Source organism: Podarcis cretensis (genome assembly GCF_951804945.1).
Source record: "Podarcis cretensis genome assembly, chromosome: 2".
In the NCBI taxonomy this organism is placed as follows: domain Eukaryota; kingdom Metazoa; phylum Chordata; class Lepidosauria; order Squamata; family Lacertidae; genus Podarcis; species Podarcis cretensis.
The window spans coordinates 20737269-20758389 of NC_137171.1; the positions used below are offsets into that span (position 1 = coordinate 20737269).

At 45.1% G+C, this 21121-nt stretch overlaps 2 protein-coding genes across 2 annotated transcripts in view; one reads left to right on the top strand and one right to left on the bottom strand.

Annotated features, from left to right (window-relative positions):
* The window catches only part of RNF135 (ring finger protein 135), a gene marked incomplete at its 5' end in the record, with an annotated part of 230923 nt that extends 228767 nt beyond the window's left edge, over positions 1-2156 (top strand). Inside the window, one exon of the mRNA XM_079965513.1 lies at positions 956-2156. The remainder of the gene's footprint in view (positions 1-955) is intronic.
* Positions 1577-20589, bottom strand: LOC307210039 (protein Njmu-R1). The gene is made up of 10 exons (XM_079965598.1): positions 20360-20589; positions 15077-15154; positions 13459-13584; positions 11391-11533; positions 10781-10836; positions 9836-9955; positions 7982-8046; positions 7736-7872; positions 5852-5955; positions 1577-4350 (listed from the first exon to the last, which is right to left on the bottom strand). The coding sequence occupies exons 1-10, from the start codon at positions 20500-20502 to the stop codon at positions 4096-4098; spliced, it is 1227 nt and encodes a 408-aa protein (XP_079821724.1). The 5' UTR covers positions 20503-20589; the 3' UTR covers positions 1577-4095.
* Between the last annotated feature and the right edge of the window lie 532 nt (positions 20590-21121).

A 21121-nucleotide genomic window follows, 5' to 3' on the forward strand; every position in this document is an offset into this window, starting at 1 on the left:
TAAATTCTTAGAAGTCACTTTTTGCTTTACATTTTAAACTTAACACTTAAATTGAAAAGGCCATCCTGTCTTTTCAGCAAGGCAAGCAGCTGCAGTGGAAACTTCACAGTGGGGAAAGATGATAATGTTTTTTTTTAAAAAAAAACTAAAAAATTAATTTTATAAAATATATGCCGGAACTGGCAAGGTTGCAGAAACAGCCCTACCCAAATTGTGATACCCACCTGGGCCTCCGACTCAAATAGCTGAATGAGTCTTTTGGTTCAGATGCAGAAATGTGTCCCCATCCAGTTCTAGCCAGTATGAAAATGAGCACAGCTGAACTTTGCAAATGCTGACCAAAAAGGAAAAAACTTGCCGCTAAAATTTGATCAAGTGCCGTCAAACTGTGACCTGGTCTTTCCCGCTAAGCAGAATTGTGTCTAACCAATAGTGAACTTATTTACAAACAGGCAAACCTTTCCCACTTAATCAACTTACAAAGCAGCATCTTCAGAGACAGTCAAAGTGGAATAGAGTACAGTCAAACCTCAGTTGTCGAACATATTCCATTCCGGAAGACTGTTCGACTTCCGAAACAATAAACAATTGAGACGTGGCTTCCGATTGGTTGCAAGAGCTTCTTACACTCAAGCAGAAGCCGCATTGGATGTTTGGGTTCCAAAAAAGGTTCAAAAACCAGAGCATTTACTTCCGGGTTTTCAGCGTTCAGGAGCCGAAACGTTCAAAAATGGATCTGTTTGAGAACCGAGGTTTGACTGTACTTGAAATAAGTCTACACCAGAGATACGGGGGGAAACGCTCATCCATATTAAGACTCTTGGGATTACGTGCTGCTCATATTTCATCTGGTTTCAGGATAGAATGAAAATTTGGGTTTCTAACTCGGCCTCAACCACACAAATTCAGCCACACACATTTGCCATCTCACCATAACTACCAGTTTTGGAAACAGGCCTATTCTCTTTGTACCAGGTCTCTGTGACCGTGCATTAATGTGTGGATGGTGTTCTTTGACTCCAAAACGACTTTACAAGCCTGGAAGAGGGAAGAATTTTACAGTACTAACTTTTCTAGTCCTGCACATAAATTCTCTAAGCACACTGCCCAATCTTCAGCGCCCATCTTCCCAAAAGCCTTTCAAGTGAAACATCATTTGTGTGATAGTGGATGCACACATTCCTAACATCCTAGGTCACTTTCTATTGCAGGTTTGAGTTTGTGAATGGGGCAGATTGTTGCAATGTCTCTTGAGGGTTGCTCACATGCAAAGCTAACTTCTAAACTCAACAATGGTAAGAAGCATCTTAGCACTTATTGCTGCAAGCCTCTTTTCATCTGCATAGTGCAAACTGAAGAACCTATTTATCACAAAGATTTAGGGGTGGGATTCACCTAACAAACCCATCAGCAGAAGCCCTGTGCAATGGCTTCCCCCTCCCCCCCAAAAAAAATAGGGAGTGGGGGGAGGTGTCAGGGGAGCCCAACTGACATTTGTAATAGCGCGATGTTGAATTTCACCCATTATATTCAACCATTCAGTATGGTAACAAACAGAAGCGAAACAGAAGCAAACTTGCTGGAAGGAAAATGCATTTTAATACCATAATTAATCACTGATTTCTAATTGGAAAAAAGTTCTTCCCAGAATCCTAAACCAGAATACAAATTAGTAACACAGAGAGCTTTACAAGGCACACAGAGTTTCACGGGTTGAATTTATGCAGTAAACTTGTTGTTTTTCACCAAATTTAATAGCTCTATTAGTCACCAAGCACGTCCTGCCTCCCCACAGCGTCTGTTAAGTTTACGGAATAAAGCTAGATCGATGAAGCTTTCCTTTCTTTTGCTTACACTGTTAGTACCTCCCTCCATAGTTAACCATCATAGCACCAAATGAAGTAATTCTGCCTTAAAAAAAGAATAATGCTGAACAGAATATGCTTTTCCCATCAAGGGCTATTAGAGCACACACAGTACTTGCAAAGTAGCATGCTGTAACGTCAAAATATTTTTCTATGGTGTACATACTTTATAGTTTTGTTCTAACAGTTATTTGTGCACGGGTTCTATTTGAGGTTTACTGTTCAGCTTCTTCTCTTTTTATTAACATGGTGGTCGATATAAACATGCCAAAAATAAATAAATAAAAGCGAGGTGTAAAGGGTTTTTTTTGTGGGTGGGGGGGTTGTCCACATTTTACAAATACAACTATAATTAACAGCTATTTTGATGGGTGCGTCATTCGTTTTGAACTCTGGATTCGGATATTGCTTTAGCCCGGGTCTTTTGGACCAAGCTCTAGCAGAGGCCATCCATCCATAAACTTAAGTAGCCACATGCAGATCGCTCACTAGGATTGCCTAAGAGCAAGTCACAGGCTAGGAAAACTCACCCCCCCCCCCAGTACAGGACTGTTAACTGTGCTGCTCCAAGCTGGATTAGTTTTTGCACATGCACCCCCTAACAGATCTCCTTGCCTTTACAAGCGGATGGTCAGAGCAAACTGCCGATTTTCTGTGTATATTATACACAGCGCCCATTACGGCACTTAAATTTAACTTCTTGAATCTGGGCCTTTGGGAAGGGGAAATGTGTTTTTGAAGGACTGTGCCCCCTGAGTAGGTGAAAACTAGAAGTGGCCCTGTTTTAAAGAAAAGTGAAAAATGATTGAACCTCTCGCGATACATTTCTCCATTAAACGAAATATAGGCAAATCGAGAATGGAGGCAGTTTCTAGATATATCTGGCCAAAACTGAGTGTTTCTATCCAGTATGGGGCGAATACACCTGTGGAATCGCTCTTCTGCGCACAAACACACACATATATATATCACAGGTGGTGCACTGCAGAAACACGTACAACAGAGCTGTGTGTATGTAGTGTATTTTAAGAAGCTATATTCCCACTGACTTCAGGAGGACGAATGTGGTTGTGGGGCGGGGGACTGGATTAATCCCCACATACATACACCCCACCTTCCCGGGCGAAATGTCTGGTGGCAAGGATTCTAGCTTCTAAATAAATAAATAAATAGGCCTACATGCATGGGAAATTTTATCTCAGCTGCTGCTCTAAGGGAATCCTCAAACTGCATCTCAAAACACCCCAGAGCTTGAAAAAGCAGTGGTGCCAGCCTCCACAAACAAGTTACCTTTTAAAGGGCTCCCTCATTTCACAACCCCAGGTTATTTTTTTTTTTTTTTTAAACTCCAGGGGATTGGGAGAAAGGTGGCAATAGCCGGTTTCATTTTTAAAAAATCTGGTTGTCTGCACAGATTTCCAGGTACTTGGCCTTTACAGTCTTGCAATCACAACCTCAAAGCAAATGCATCCAGAAGCACTACACAAAGATATTCTGCATCAGTTATCAAATCGTGATGCGCAAGCCAAGAACGAAGCAGAAAGTTTTTGGGTCGTTTCACTATAATCTGTTCTGACCGTTTAATTTTTGTAACACACCCTGGGACCTGCAGGTAAAGGAGAGCTACTAAATTTAATGATAATATAATATTATAATTTTTAAGTGTTATATGTGATCATTCGTTCATCAATTTATATTCTTAAATTTATATTCTTAAACCTGATCAGAATATTGAATCATGATCCACTGGGGTTGCTTTAATTAACTATTTTCTTAATAGGTAACCCTAACACCATCACTGACATGAAAATGCGGTTTTGGTCCAGTTGTGGAAGACTTCAAACGATATAACCTCCTATTCCCAAAGTAAGAAAAGAAAGTAATTAGCTTTCACATAATAAGTTAATGAAAGAGAACTCTTTTTCCACAAAAGAGAGGAAATGCAAGAGTTCTCTAATCGTCCAAAGTTTTTAAGTACAAATGAAACAGCCAATTCTATTTCACAAATGAGGATTCAGAATATTTCTCCACCTTCTGGCTACTTTAAGGCTCATTACAAACTTGGTTTGTTGGTCTATGCTCACAGTTTACACTTTAAATCTGAGAGGTGTGTGTCTTTTCCTGAACATTCGGATCAAATGTTGCGAGGAACTAGAACCAAGTGCAGCTCTCTGCAAAGCGTGCACCTGGTTCTTTGAAAAGCAACATTTCCTTCTCTCCCAGAGACACACTAATTCTGCAATGTGTAAGTAGCCCCAAGTTCAGGAGAAGGATTTATGTTACAAACCGGCTCTCTCATGAACTCCTCGAGGACATTTATTACATTCTTGGCTTCCGGCATCTCGGCGTGTTCCACTTTCACAATCTTCAGGAGGACGTCTCCGCTGCCGCAGTTCTTCAGAAACAAGTAGCACTTGAACAAAGCGTAATGGTTCATTTCTGCCTGCCTGATGAAGCGCTTCAGGTTGTTGATGTCTTGTATGGCCTAGAAAGACAGCAGCAAACGTTTGTTGGTCATGTGCATCTCTTAGATGGAGAAGAAACTATACATGCAAACAGACAAATTGCAGACATTTCCTCCCCCATTATCTCTACGGGGACTCTGTGCACACAGCCTAGAATGAACACTGGCAATAGCACAAGATCAGCTGTTCAGAGCAAAGGGGCAGGATTGACAACCCGTGCAAATCAGCTGCTTGGTATGACTGCCAATCTTGCTTTTATAGATTGCAATTGATTATGTACCAACGCGCATACAGATGCAGCTGTTTCAGGGATCCTGTCTATATCATGCCAATATATGCGTTGGGAGCAGTAAACAAGAATTTTCATAGGAATACGTACAGGGACCCCTGACCATTAGGTTCAGTCGTGACCGACTTGGGTTGCGGCGCTCATCTCACTTTACTGGCCAAGGGAGCCGGCGTACAGCTTCCAGGTCATATGGCCAGCATGACTAAGCTGCTTCTGGCAAACCAGAGCAGTGTACGGAAACGTTGTTTACCTTCCCGCCAGAGCGGTACCTATTTATCTACTTGCACTTTGACGTGCTTTCGAACTGCTAGTTGGGCAGGAGCTGGAACCAAGCAACGGGAGCTCACCCCGTCACGGGGATTCGAACCACCGACCTTCTGATCAGCAAGTCCTAGGCTCTATGGTTTAACCCACAGCGCCACCTGCATCCCTTCCGTAGGAATAGCTTATCCTTAATTTGAAAATAGTGACCTCAAAAGCAACAGGCTCAATCCATTTTAAGCACTTTTAGCCTCAACTGGTTTCCAGAGAAAATAAAGCTTCTCTCTCCTACTGGAATCGGCAAGACTTAAAAGTGTTTGACAGTACAATCCTATGTGTGTCTTCTCAGCTTCAGTAGGACAGGTAAGTAGGTATAGGATCACAGTCTAAATTTCATTCTATTACACCCAGCAATTGCTGCCACCTTTACGGTACTTACCTAGAGCATACAGTTTGTTTTCTTCTATACAAAAATTTCTGTTCATAGTATCTGGTTGCAGATTAATGTATGCTAAAACACAGAGATTCAAGTCCATGGAATGGGAGTAATCCAGGGATATAAAAAACCAGTAAGAATTTTGTTACTTCAGGTGAATGCTGATTGTGTCTTGATTCCAAAGTTCTTTGGCTAAACTGGCTAATAGTTTAGGGCCATCCCAACACTGCCAGAGTGAACGAGATTCATCCTCAATTCATAAGCAGCATGTGAAGGTATCCAGAAATCTATAATATTTCCACCAACTCAAGTACAGGCAGTGACCATTTTAGGGGTGTCTGAAATGTGCATAATTGTGCATGTGTAAATTGCACCAGAAGAGGCCCCAAAATGTCACAAAAAGGGGCAGAAAAGGGTGTTTGCAGGCTTTTTCAATGGTGTTTCAAATACAGGCAATTTCACTTAAATGGGTGGTTGCCTCAGAACATCACCCCCACATAAACGGGCAGTTGCCTGTATAACAATAATGTGTTACCTTCAATTTAAAGTTCTCCAGTATTTGTCGGAAGAGAAATGGATTTCCTCCTTCGGAGCCATTGAGAAATGCTTGCATCCAGTATTCACAGAATTTGTCACTACCTGAGGCATGTTTGGAAATAAAACAAAGTATTATAGGAATTTCCAAAAGGCTGGTGTGTCTTCTCCTTATAAGCACTGTAAATACAGTGGTGCCCCGCAAGACGAACGCCTCGCAAGATGAAAAACCCGCTAGACGAAAGGGTTTTCCGTTTTGGAGGCGCTTCGCAAAACGAATTTCTCTATGGGCTTTTTTTCCTTTCCCCCCCTTTTTCTAAGCCGCAAAGCTGCTTATCAGCTGATCCGCTAAGCTGATAAGCCGCTAAAAGCCGCTAAGCCGTCAATGGGCTTGCTTCGCAAGACGAAAAAACCGCTAGACAAAGAGAATCGCGGAACGGATTCTTTTCGTCTTGCAAGGCACCACTGTAACATGAGAAACATGATCAGTACGATGTAAGAAAATAATATATGAAAAGCCATTTGTGATTGCTAGAGGGGAGAGGGGAGGCAAGTGCTGTCCTCTTAGAAATCATAGAATTGTAGAGTTGGATGGGACCCTGGGATCATCTAGTCCAACACCTTGCATTGCAGGAATATGCAGCTGTCCCATACAGAAATCGAACTTGCAACCTTGCCATTATTAGCACCATGCTCTTACCAACTAAGCCATCCAGGAATGGAAGCATGCAGAATACATAGCCTTAGGATGTTGCGAGAAGGCCAACTGCCCTCTCTCATGAGTGCCATGTAAGTAGATGAACTTATCTGGCATATTTATAACTGGGAAAATACTACGGCACAGTAAACCATTGTTTGGGGGCAACACTATAGGATGGCTGCTTGTGGCGGTATCTGCTTGGCCAATGAGAGAATGACAATGCTAGACTAGAAGGACCCTTGGTTTGATCCAGCAGGGTCTTGTGATGTTCCAGCGCTACTGTTTTTTGTGGGGGTTTTTGGCCAAAGTTGTTGGACCCATTTGTTGTTATTTTCCCAGATATTTTAGCGATTTCCGCCTGGACACCGCTTCTGACTGCAGTACAGTGGTACCTCTAGTTACGACCTTAATTCGTTCCGGAGGTCCGTTTTTAACCTGAAACTGTTCTTAACTAGAGGCATGCTTTCGCTAATGGGGCCTCTTGCTGCTACTGCGCCGCTGGCAAACGATTTCTGTTCTCATCCTGGGGCAAAGTTCTCAACTCGAGGTAACTCTTCCAGGTTAGCGGAGTTTGTAACCTGAAGCATTTGTAACCTGAGGCGTTTGTAACTCGAGGTACCACTGTATTCAGGATATGTCTGGGAAATTCTGGACGTATGGAAACCCTATTCTATGTTGTGGCTACATAGTCAAAAGTGCACCATGAAGACCATTTTTAAAAATAAGATAAATACACCATGATCTTTCACTATTCTAAATTTGTTTTGGGTTAAACAAAACAAAAAAAAACCTGCACTGCAGTCCAGCAGCCTGACAATTTGCCAATGCTTCTTAAAAAGCAACAAATTAGAAAACAACTGCACATGGGACAATTTAATCACAACCGTAGCCTTGGTCCATAATGACAGCTCGTGACAAGAAGACCATTGGACAACCCAAGCTTTGCAATGTGATCTAAAGCATAGGATAACTGGAGGACAAAACCGATAGACTAACTCCACACCCCAGATTGTGTGTCCAGATCACCCTTGTGGCAATAAACAAGTGTCATTTCAGAGCAATATTGCAGTAAGTGATAGAGCAATAAGCAACATCGAAGACTACAAGCATTTCCCATTGCTAGCCACTCTGAAGACTGACACCACCTATAATATGCCTGAAACTTCTCTTGCCTGCAAATCTCACCTGCATTGTGGAACTGAGGCTGTGGCCCACTGCAGTCAATCACCACCGGCGTGTGTCGTTCCTCGGTCATTGCCATACACAAGGAAGTCATGGTGGCTTCCCGGACAAGATCTTGAAGGCTTGCAGCTCTAAGGAACCTGAGAAAGAATGTGCATTTTTTTAAAAAAAGTGTTCATCACTAAGCTCAAGACAGGGAGAGGGCAAGGCAGCTGGGAAAGGCAATCTTAACGGCTGGTTTTCTCTTACCTGTTAATATCCTTCTTTGTTCTTTCATCAGGCGCTTTAACGTCAACTGGAGTGCAACTCAGAGCCTTGAAACAGGAAAGTTATAATGTCAGTGTTCTGAATAATGAGGTAGACTGGAGTGGCTAACCTGCGGCTCTTCAAATATCGCTGGACTCCAATTTCCATCAGCCACGGCCAGCGTGGTCAGTGGTCAGGGATGCTAAAGCCCAACAACTTCCAGCAAGTCACACTTGTTGTAGACTTAGGCCGTAGTCCTGCACCCACTTACCTGGGATTAAGTCCCACTGTATTTAGTGGGATTTACTTTTGCACAGTCATGCACACGATGGCAACCAACACAATTTCTCTTCAAAGTAAATATTCCCCAATCCACTTATTTTATCCTTACAACATGGCTTATTTGATATATGGTGACCATTAAGCTAGTGTCCCCTAGGGAGCTTCCTGGCGAAGCAGGATTTCAATCTCACATCATCCGGGTCCAAACTCAATACTCTGCCTACCTGTGAGGAGTGTTTGCTGCCAAACTAGTAGAGATAACGCTCCAGGCTCCCAGCCATTTCTGTCTTGTTGATTTATTACTAAAAGTTCAAAGCAGTTACAAGAGTTCAAACAAACACGTCCATGCTTAACTCAATCAGATGTCTCCACTGAATATTTGTGACGTCTTTTTCCCCAGCATGCCCATCGGTGCAGGGCACGCCTCCTATTTCCTTTGTTCTCCAAGTAGCTAGTTCCGGGGACTGGTTGCCCCCTCCCTATTTCCCCCTCCGAGTCGGATGACAGACTGCTCATGAGCTCTTACAGCTCACTGTAATTGCTTCTCTCCCCCCTCATCTCTCTAGCTGTCTCCCTTTCCCTGACACTACCAGACTCTCTCTCATCTGTAGAGAAGCTGTTTCTCTTGCTCTCTAAGGACAAATGGGTGTTTCCTCTCTCTAAAAATCAATGGATTTGTCTTTGGCTGTGTGTCTTTGTTAAGCACGTAAAAGTAAACCTCATTCGCAGTAGAAGAAGTAAGAGTTGTATGAGTCATCAAGCAAGATTTAACATTTTAAAGTGGGAAGTTTAATCTCACCTTGCATTACTGAACAAGAGAAATGCCAACCCGTTTTAAAACCTACATTCCTGATCAGTGGTCCAAACGCCTGGTCCATCCTATGCTTAAGACTGAGGTTTACTTACTGGTGACTGGGAGTGGCTGCCGAGACCATATAAAACTGATCCTGAAAGACCTACATTGGCTCCCAGTACATTTCCAATCACAATTCAGTGTGACCTAAACGGCCTCGGCCCAGTATACCTGAAGGAGCATCTCCACCCCCATCATTCAGCCCAGACACTGAGGTCCAGCGCCGAGGGCCTTCTGGCTGTTCCCTCCCTGTGAGAAGTGAGGTTTCAGGGAACCAGGCAGAGGACCTTCTAGGTAGTGGCACCCTTCCTATGGAATGCCCTCCCATCAGTGTCAAGGAAATAAACAACTATCTGACTTTTAGAAGACATCTGAAGGCAACCCTGTTTAGGGAAGTTTTTAATGTTTGATCGCATTATTATTATTATTATTATTCTGTTGGGAGCCGCCCAGAGTGACTGGGGAAACCCAGCCAGAAGGGCGGGGAATAAATAAATAATAATAGTAGTAATAATAATAATAATAATAATAATAATAATTACTACTACTCCTACTACTTTGGGCACCATGGCTAATTCAGCAATAAACTAAACCACTATTAATGGGCATTTCTCTTTGACAGAGTTATATTTCCATGTGCAAACAGAACTGCAACTGCAAACGGTCAAAAAGCAATGAGTTGAACAGAAAAGTCGTTCTGGGATGTGTGAAACTGTACTCACGGCATGTAACACAAAGGAAAGTTTCTCCTGGAAAAGCTTCACCACTCTCTGAATAGGACAGATTGAATCCTCAAACCAAGTTGCCAAGAGAGGCTTAACACAAGTCTCCAGATTATCTTGCTGCAACAAATTGAAAACAGTGAAACTTTTACATGGAACCGTGAAGTTTAGTTCAGCTGAACAACTCCTGACAATCTCTGCTCATGAAACTTGCAGCTAGCATTCATTCTTAATTCCAAATCATGCAAGGCTGACAACAGCTGTCATCTTGAATCAAACAGCTCAGCAAAAGCAACATAATGGTGGAAATCCAAAGAGCTACTTTAGGCACATGTAGGGTGGTGCTGTGGTCTAAACCACTGAGCCTAGGGCTTGCTGATCGGAAGCTTGGCGGTTCGAAGCCCCGTGACGGGGTGAGCTCCTGTTGCTCGGTCCCAGCTCCTGCCAACCTAGCAGTTCGAAAGCAGACTGGTGCAAGTAGATAAATAGGCACCACTGTGGTGGGAAGGTAAACGGCGTTTCCGTGCGCTGCTCTGGTTTGCCAGAAGCGGCTTAGTCATGCTAGCCACATGACCCGGAAAAATTGTGTTGGCTCCCTCGGCCTGTAAAGCGAGATGAGCGCTGCAACCCCAGAGTCGTTCGTGACTGGACTCAACTGTCAAAGGTCCTTTACCTTTAACGTAGCAGAACCTCCACACAGCATCACAAACACAGCATCTTGAAACTCCCCCAAGATGCAGAAGTGACTTCACCCTGAAGCCCTGGGGAGCTGCATTTCTGAAACGCAAGCCCAGCACAAGAACCTAGAAGTCATTGCGCAGCTATTTAAATCCCAGGCAGTATATTCCAATGAAGGTTGGTAGGTTTTTCGTAGTTAACTCTGAAGTCAAAATTTGAGTGTCCCTGAACAGAGAACCACATAAACCAACAGTGATCAACGCTTACCTCTAAATCCAGGTTAATTTTCAGGTCCTGAACATATCTGTCAAGCTCAAGTCTGAATGTAAACTCTTAAGGAAACAATGTGTTTGTTAAAGCATCTGAAGTCTTTCTGACATTAAGGTCCAGGCTCTGCAGCCCTTGACTTCTAACTATTGTGGAAAGACAAAAAGGCCCTCCAAATGCATCTAATTCAAGGAATTGTTGAATTCAAGGAGCAGACGACACCTTCAGATGTGCGCCATCAGAAGTATGATAAACCAGACTACATATATTTAGGTACATGGGGCTTGATGAAATTTGTACATCGTTTTTCGGGAAAAGATTGAAATAGAGTTTGTGGATCCGTTGCACATCTGTTATGTTCTTTCTGCACTAAGAAGTCATTACTTTCAAATGTGAAAATATATTGGTCGGCCTTTGGGGGTGGGGGAATCCTTTCAGCCTGGTTTTTGAAAAGTTTTTGCCTTCTATTTTCCACATATGCTGTGGTCTGCATGCTGTCATCTTTGGCTGAATTCAGTGAAGCAACCACAGTATTACCCACTTAAAAAAAAAAAAAGACTTTTCCGCTCATAGTCTCCTCTTACACACACATCCACAAAGATAAAAGGATATAGTTCAAGTCCCTTCTCTGAGCCTCCCAAAAAACAGATCACGTAGTCTAGAGGACAGCTGCTCAATTCTGCGTTTGCCATTTCTGTACATTTTTCTGGCTGGAAGAGGCAATAATAGCAACCAACTCGGCTTTCTGGAATACTGAAAAGAGAAATTCTGAATTAATCACAGAGTGATTTTTATTCTTTTTATCTCTCACCATAATCTGTCCACTCGCTGATCACATTATAAACCTAGCACTTGCTTGAGAGCCTGGATTCTACCCAGCCACTTCAATCTAGTGTCAATACAGCTTGCTTTATGCCTCCATTAACTTCTTCGCTGTACCTCAAGAATTTGCCCCAAGAGTTCAAAAATCACTCTTCCCTTAAGTCTGCATTCAAGAGTAAACAAATTGTAGGTGATGTCTTAATGGAGTTAGATACAGCCAAGTTGGGCATTTTTAAAACAAAGCAATGTCTACCATAGAATTATTACTATTTATTAAATTTACATACCGCCCTTTATCTGAAAATCGCAGGGCAGGTTTATAAAATAAAACACAAAAGCAATAGAAACGTAGGGAAAAAGCACAGAAGCAATTTAAGAGATCTTACCCAACTGCTTACGAGCCAGCTGTTCATGGCTCCCAGACTAAGGGCTTATCCATTCTTCCTTGCATTCAGCTCCTGTGAGTCCCTATCCTATCCTTCGCTACCCCATTGATAATAACCCTCTCTTTTCTTTTTGGCATGCATTTTGAAAACAGCTTTTGGAGATCAAAGGGAGCCGGAGACAAAAGGACAATTTAGGCTTTGAGCTGTAGAAATGGGAGGAAAAGAGACCAGAACAGGTTTGTGTGAATGACAGATGCAATTATTTTCCTGTTGCTTACTTGCCTCTAATCCAGGCATTTCTGGGAACATGGGAAAGATGGGTGGGGGGCTGGGCTTGTTGGCAATTCAGACAGAAAGGAGGGACTCCTCCCCCCCCCCCCGTTTCTGACGTGTGTGTGTGTGTGTGTGTGTGTGTGTGTGTGTGTAACCCGGTCCACATTTAAACAATTATTTAATTACGTTAATGGATTAAATACCATTTTAACAAGCTAAAATGGCATCACTATTTGACCCGACAATACATTTTTCATTTTAATGTCAACTGTTTTGAACAAGTACTTCTAAAAATTGTCACTGGCAGGCACTGTTTACCTGGGAGTAGGCCCCACCAAACTCAATGGGTCTTGTTCCTGAGTAGATACAATTGCACTGTCCATTGATTAAAATCCATTTGATTAATCAACTAAGACTTCATTAATCAGCCCTCGTTTACTCATAAGTCTCCCTAAGCTCAACGGGGCTTATTCCCAAGTAAATCAGGATTGGATTGCTGCCACACTTATAAAATGTACTACTCTAATCAAGATTTTAGTGAAGATTATGTATTTCAGTTTGCTTTTAATCACCAGAACCATTATAACTTTAGCTATCCTACACTCTAAAACACATTGACACCCCAGGTAGTTTAAAATATGAGTCATGGCTTGTATGCATTCTGGATTCCTACGCCTGCTACTCTTGGCACACTATACTGGCAAGAAAATATAACCATGGCAGTGTAAGCAGAGCTACCCCTAATATCACAATTTTAATTTGAAAGCAAAAAATTGTGTAACTTTGTGCCGTCTTCAAAAATTTCAGAGACACAAGAAGAAAGGAAATATTTCCCAGCAGTTGCCTTCAGACTAAAACTAAGTTTCCATGCTAGCTTTATTATGTATGATCTGACACATGATAACCGCTTATTATTAACAAAATAGTCATTCATTTCCTGCTGCTACGTGTTACAGCCAATGTGCCAACTCCCACCGGAGGCTCCGTCCCTACATGTACTCTGTTTTCCATTTTATTCCTTAGAAAGCCAAAATCTCTTCACATGCCACGGATGCTCACCTGGCAAACTGCAGCAGAGCTGGGGAAAGGAGGGGGTGAGAGGAGGAAAAGGAAGGCTGCGCAGAAGTCACAATCATAACACGTTGTTCCGGCAAAAATTTGGCACCAGGGTGCGGAGAGAATCATGTGGATTCTTACCTCAACTCCACAGATACAACATTGCCCATCCCTTCAAAAAAGGCTCCCTTGGCCAGGTGTTTGGCAACGAAGCTACGCAGATCCATCTCTGCTTCGGCTGGTAAGTTAGTGTCCACCAAGGAGAGACTACATAAAACAAAACACACTGTTGACTAAGAGAGTTTTCGACTAGCCACTTAGGCTGCAATTCTAACCCCACTTACTTGGGAGTGAGCCCCACTGAATTCCGTATGAGTTACTTCTAGGTAGGAATGGCTAGGATCATAGCCTTAAAAAGGTAAAGGTAAAGGTACCCCTGCCCGTACGGGCCAGTCTTGACAGACTCTGGGGTTGTGCGCCCATCTCACTCAAGAGGCCGGGGGCCAGCGCTGTCCGGAGACACTTCCGGGTCACGTGGCCAGCGTGACATCGCTGCTCTGGCCAGAGCCAGAGCCGCACACGGAAACGCCGTTTACCTTCCCGCTGGTAAGCGGTCCCTATTTATCTACTTGCACCCGGGGGTGCTTTCGAACTGCTAGGTTGGCAGGCGCTGGGACCGAGCAGCGGGAGCGCACCCCACCGTGGGGATTCGAACCGCCGACCTTTCAATCGGCAAGCCCTAGGCGCTGAGGCTTTTACCCACAGCGCCACCCGCGTCCCGATCATAGCCTTAGTCGGTACCAAAGACCAGCAGTAGAGTATATGCTCCTTCTGGTGCAGAGCCAGGCTGTGATGAAGAAGCCTGCTAAGGTAAAGGGACCCCTGACCATTAGGTCCAGTCGTGACCGACTCTGCGGTTGCGGCGCTCATCTCGCTTTATTGGCCGAGGGAGCCGGCGTACAGCTTCCGGGTCATGTGGCCAGCATGACTAAGCCGCTCCTGGCGAACCAGAGCAGCGCACGGAAACGCCGTTTACCTTCCCGCTGGAGCGGTACCTATTTATCTACTTGCACTTTGACGTGCTTTCAAATTGCTAGGTTGGCAGGAGCAGGGACCGAGCAACGGGAGCTCACTCCGTCGTGGGGATTCGAACCGCCGACCTTCTGATCAGCAAGTCCTAGGCTCTGTGGTTTAACCCACAGCACCACCCGCGTCCCTAATGGACAGGGGTCCCTTTACCTTTTATTGTCTGTTTGCTTTCCCCCCCCCCCTTGTTGTTTGGTTGGAAGTGGGTTGACTATTTGGGGGAGTGGCCTGCTTATTTGATCTGCTTTTTATTTGCTTTGAGGGGTGGAAGTGTTTTGCTTGGTTTGCAGGGGGACAGTGTTCTGAGCATCACCAGTTTTTCCCTTTGGTTAAATGGATATTTTATGGTCCCCGTGACTGTTTCTTAGATTTCCAAACATGTCCCCAGGGCCCGAAAAGGTTGGAGAACTCCTGTAGCCCAAAACATTTGGAGAGCACTAGGTGGGGGCAAGATTGTTCTAGATTACTCTTAGCCTAAGCATGCCCACCAAATGAAGAATTCTTCTTTTCATTGCCACCTCATCATACTACAGAAATGTCCCACTACAGAAAGTTCATAGTGCTCAGAAGAATTCGGTTCAGTTTTTAGAATCCCTCCACGCCACAGCTATGCAAATTCTAATTAGCAGAGAAGGGTTCAGAAGATTTCAATGGGTTTGCCATGTTGGTTTACCTGAAATCATCAGAAGACGGAGTTTCAGCTGTTGTGCTGTTTGGGCTCCCATCATCGCTGTCTACACCCTGGTGCAACCTGGCAGGAGGGGGAATCTAATCAGTTATGAACACACCTACAAAAACACACAAATCATATAACCACAAACCCCCAAAGAAATTGCAAGAAGAAGAGGAGGCCCCCAGAAAACAACAATGGGAAAGGTCTCCGACTCAAGACATGTTCCATTTCGCAAATCATTCTGGGTGGTCATCCGAACAAGCAGGGACAGATCCTGGCTAGCTGTTTGCTTTGAGAAGGTTTGCTATCGCACCCCAGCACAACAGTGGGACCTCCCTCTTTCCCCCACTGTTTCAGTTCATATTTGGAATTGGGATTGGAGGGGTGGCTTTATGTACAGTGGTACCTCGGGTTACATACGCTTCAGGTTACATACACTTCAGGTTACAGACTCCGCTAACCCAGAAATAGTGCTTCAGGTACTTTGGTTCAGGATGAGAACAGAAATTGCACAGCAGCGGTGCGGCGGCAGCGGAAGGCCACATTAGCTAAAGTGGTGCTTCAGGTTAAGAACAGTTTCAGGTTAAGTACGGACCTCTGGGACTTCCGGGTTAGCGCGATCGGCTAATGGCGGATTCCCTCCGAGCTCCGGAGGGAATCTGCTCAACGGGGGCTGGGTCTTGCCGTGCCGGCGACACGGGGACCCTTTAAAACCACGGGCGCGAATGCCCGGGGACGTGGTGACTCGGCGGGCACCGTTAGCGCCCTCCCGACCCGCGAAGGAGCCTTTTTAAAGGCTATAGAACGGGTGCCGGGGAGCGGCGTGGTGCTGTGAGTCCTCTGCTTCCCCCGCTGAGTGAAGCCGCAAGCCATTTGCCGGACAGCGCTGACTTCTTCCGTCTAAAATTCGGACTTAAATTTAAGAACAACAACCCGTGAGTAATTTGAAACCGAACTTTTTAAATTATTTCGTTTATGGATATGGTACGAGCGGGGGGAGGTGAAAAGAGGAAGTCCGCCTCACCCCCATTGTAAACAGTCTAACAGCAAGGATCTGCCAACTAAGGTTGTGAGAAGAGTCGTCGGTTATCTTTGGTGATTGGATAAAAGATATTAATTCCACGGACTTTAAAAGATCAAGTTATCGTGCTGGAGGGCAAGAGCTTATATGTTTTGATTAAGTACCACTTTTCTAGAGACCGGGAGTAACTCGTGAAAGAGCCTGTGGTGGACTTACAGGAAGCCTTTGACAGCTGTCAGATTAGCTGTCAAAGTTTGGAAAGAACTGAAAGTTTTAACTTTAGCCAGTTATTTTGATATAAAGTAACTTAAAGCAAAGGAAGATTGATACAAACAACATTGACTTTTGGGTCGGAAGTGAAAGGAATACTAAGTAACAAGAATCCCTCTAGAGGGGATTCACGGACACTACAAGATGGAAATACGTCGGGAAATACGAGCAGAGCTGCAGGAGCTGGTCGTTCTCATGAGAAAGCTGCAAGAGACGTATGAGCAAGGTCATGTTTGGTCTACAAGCCCTTCAAAGTCGAAACCTACAGAAAATATAGCTACTGAGATGGAAAAGGGCCTGATACTCAAAACACGGGCAGCTGGACAAGAAATGAAACTAAAGAAAGAAGAGGAGGAAAAGACACTTGTTAAACAAGGGACGGCCGAAGTGATACAGAAGACAAATGAGAGCCGAGGACTTATCAAGATGATTTCAAACCCGACCAGAGTGAAAGTTGGACTAGCTGGGATGTATGAACTTAAGAAACAAAGACGGAGCTTCACATTTAAACAACTTGACTTGGTTGAAAAAATCACTGACAGTATTGAGAAAGTACTTCTTCGAGTTTGGGTATTTAACATAAAAGATTTCCAAAGAAGCCGGCTGAGAGGGGCTGAAGGGGACTTGAGAGCCTCGGACGTAAGGGCACCGGGCTAAAAAGATAGACTTACGGATTTAGGTTTGGGGTGGAAACCGGGGATGGAAAAGGAGGGCTTGGGAGCCCGATTTTCACTATAATAATAATAATAATAATAATAATAATAATAATAATTTATTATTTGTACCCCGCCCATCTGGCTGGGTTTCCCCAGCCACTCTGGGCGGCTTCCAACAGAGATGAAAAATACACTAAAATGTCACATATTAAAAACTTCCCTGAACAGGGCTGCCTTCAGATGTCTTCTGAATGTCAGGTAGTTGTTTATCGCTTTGACATCTGATGGGAGGGCATTCCACAGGGCGGGCGCCACTACCGAGAAGGCCCTCTGCCTGGTTCCCTGTAACTTGGCCTCTCGCAGTGAGGGAACCGCCAGAAGGCCCTCGGAGCTGGACCTCAGTGTCCTGGCAGAACGATGGGGGAGGAGACGCTCCTTCAGGCATACTGGACCGAGGCCATTTAGGGCTTTAAAGGTCAGCACCAACACTTTGAATTGTGCTTGGAAACGTACTGGGAGCCAATGTAGGTCTTTCAAGACTGGTGTTATATGGTCTTGGCGGCCGCTCCCAGTCACCAGTCTAGCTGCCGCATTCTGGATTAGTTGTAGTTTCCGGGTCACCTTCAAAGGTAGCCCCACGTAGAGCGCATTGTAGTAGTCCAAGCGGGAGATAACCAGAGCATGTACCACTCTGGCGAGACAGTCTGCAGGCAGATAGGGTCTCAGCCTACGTACCAGATGGAGCTGGTAAACAGCTGCCCTGGATACAGATTTGACCTGTGCCTCCATGGACAGCTGTGAGTCCAAAATGACTCCCAGGCTGTGCACCTGGTCCTTCAGGGGCACAGTTACCCCATTCAGGACCAGGGAATCCTCCACACCTGCCCGCCTCCTGTCCCCCCAAAACAGTACTTCTGTCTTGTCAGGATTCAACCTCAATCTGTTAGCCGCCATCCATCCTCCAACCGCTTCCAGACACTCACACAGGACCTTCACCGCCTTCACTGGTTCTGATTTAAAAGAGAGGTAGAGCTGGGTATCATCTGCATACTGATGAACACCCAGCCCAAACCTCCTGATGATCTCTCCCAGTGGCTGCATGTAAATGTTGAAAAGCATGGGGGAGAGGACAGAACTCTGGGGCACCCCACAAGTGAGAGCCCAGGGGTCTGAACACTCATCCCCCACCACCACTTTCTGAACACGGCCCAGGAGGAAGGAGCGGAACCACTGTATGACAGTGCCCCCAGCTCCCAGCCCCTCAAGACGGTCCAGAAGGATGTCATGGTCGATGGTATCAAACGCCGCTGAGAGATCCAGCAGAACTAGGAAACAGCTCTCACCTTTGTCCCTAGCCCGCCGGAGACCAAGGCAGTTTCAGTCCCATGATGAGGCCTGAATCCCGACTGGAAGGGATCCAAATGGTCCGCTTCTTCCAGGCGTGCCTGGAGTTGTTCAGCAACCACTCGCTCAATCACCTTGCCCAAGAATGGAAGGTTTGAGACTGGGCGATAATTGGCCATCGTGGCCGCATCTAAAGATGGTTTTTTAAGAAGCGGTTTAATAACCGCCTCTTTCAGCGGGTCTGGGAAGGCTCCCTCACGGAGGGAAGCATTCACCACCCCACGAAGACCATCGCCCAGTCCCTCCCGGCTAGCTTTTATAAGCCAGGATGGGCAAGGATCCAGGAGACAGGTGGTTGGCTTCACTCGTCCAAGCAGCCTGTCCACATCCTCGGAGGTAACAGATTGGAATTGATCCCACACAACTTGACCAGACAGGACTCTAGCACTCTCCCGCCCCGGCCCTGCTCCCACGGTGGAGTTACTTCTTCCCGAATCTGAGCGATTTTATCTGCAAAAAAATTTGCAAAATCATTGCAGGAGAACATGTGGCAGGAGAACATGTGGCAACTATGTAGTGTAAAAATCCTCTTTTCTTTTTTTATGTCATTCATTAGTAATAAATGGGGAATTCGTGGATGGGAACCAGGGACAACCTTAGGAAAAGTATTTTTATTTTGTTTTTGATTTTTTCTGTTCTCTTATCTTTCGTATATATGAATAAGGTATATAGTTTAAGTGTCATTGATTAGATTAAAGTAAATATAACATTGAAATAATGGCTAAAATAAGTGATGATATTAAGGTAAAAACTTGCTGAACAAATATGGGAAATGGAATACAAGAAGGGGAGGCGTGGGGAAGTCCAGAAAAGAAACTATTGAAAATGGGATTTAAAAGGTGGAATCTTTTTTTCTTTTTTTTCTTTTCTTTTTTTCTTTTTTTCTTTTTTTCCTTTTTATGTATGTATTTTTGCTATTTGTACCTTTTAGAAATGATAATAAACATTATTTTTTTAAAAAAAAAAATAAGTACGGACCTCTGGAACGAATTAAGTACTTAACCCGAGGTACCACTGTATCCTGCCAACCTAGCAGTTCGAAAGCACGTCAAAGTGCAAGTAGATAAATAGTTATTGCTCAGGTGGGAAGGCGTTTCCGTGTGCTGCTCTGGTTCGCCAGAAGCAGCTTTGTCATGCTGGCCACATGACCCGGAAGCTGTCTGCGGACAAACGCCGGCTCCCTCGGCCTATAGAGCGAGATGAGTGCCGCAACCGCAGAGTCGGTCACGACTGGACCTAATGGTCAGGGGTCCTTTACTTTTACCACTGTATTAGTGAGTTTGAGAAGGGAACATGCTTTGCATGGAAAAGGTCACAGGTTCAATCCCTGGCATATCCAGCTACAAAATGATCTGGAAGCAGGTTAATGGGAAAGAGGGGTGCCAACTTGAATAAAATATTGGTGTGTGGGTGTCAAGTAAGCCCTGCCCTGTATAATTGATCACATGATGCAGGGGGGCGTCATGTCCAAGGTGGGGCAATGTCGATGGGCATTGCCATTCAAATTGTGTGCCACTCGATTTGATTATGCGGAGTAGGGCTTACTTCACACCCCTCTCCCCAGCGGAGGCTGCTAGTTTAGCCGGCTTTGTGGGAAAGCATTAAGACTTTAATTAAGTGGAGTGGAATGGATGGATGGAGTTCAGTACCGTAGGATGTGGGGAAGGGCGATAGCTCTTAAAGAGAGAAAAAAATATCAGCCTAATTCATTGAAGGCAGCCGCTTGCGACAGACGAGAGGGGAAGGGTGTTGGTTAGAGCATGCTGCCAAGGTTGCAGGTTCGATCCCCGCATGGGACATTGGACTCACTAGATGATTCCTCAGGGTCCCTTCCAGCTTTGCAATTCTATTCTATGAGTGCATGCTGCAGAACCGGGGGGTGGGGAGAGGCCGCGACGAAGCCCACCAGCTTCCCACCCCACCCCGCCTCACCTGCAGCCTTGGTAGCCGTACAGGCAATAGTAGCTGTTGCTGCTGCGCTCCGATTTCCGATCCTCCGGCAGGCCGCTCCCTTCCTCGCTGCTCTCCAGCTCTCTGTCGTCCCCGTCTACGGACTCCTGGAGGGAAGGCAACATCTTGCTGGCCCTTTTTTCCCTCTTTCCTCCCCGGGTTTAGCGAGTAATGGAAATCCGCTCCCCCTGTTGCCGTACAGTGCAGCGCCTTATTCTGCTCCGTCGTGCGCACAGCTCGCTTCTAAGGTTCCTGCCAATGTAATGCTATCGCTAACCGCATCGGTAGAGCGCATCTCCCCCCCCCCCAAGTCCCCCACGAAAATTTCTGATCATGGGTAGGCAAACTAAGGCCCGGGGGCCGGATGCGGCCCAATCGCTTTCTAAATCCGGCCCGCGGACGGTCCTGGAATCAGCGTGTTTTTACATGAGTAGAATGTGTCATTTTATTTAAAATGCATCTCTGGTTTGTTTGTGGGGCATAGGAACCCGTTCAATATTTCCCCCCCAAAAAAATATATTCCGCCCCCCCAAGTTCTGAGGGACAGTGGACCAGCCCCCTGCTGGAAAAGTTTGCTGACCCCTGCTTTCAGACCCTCCAAGTGTCCCTATTTTCCAGGGATGTCTTTGATTTAGAGAAGCCGTCCCGGTTTCTGATTTGATCCCGGAATGTCCCACTTTTCCTTAAAGGTAAAGGGACCCCAGACCATTAGGTCCAGTCATGACCAACTCTGGGGTTGTGGCG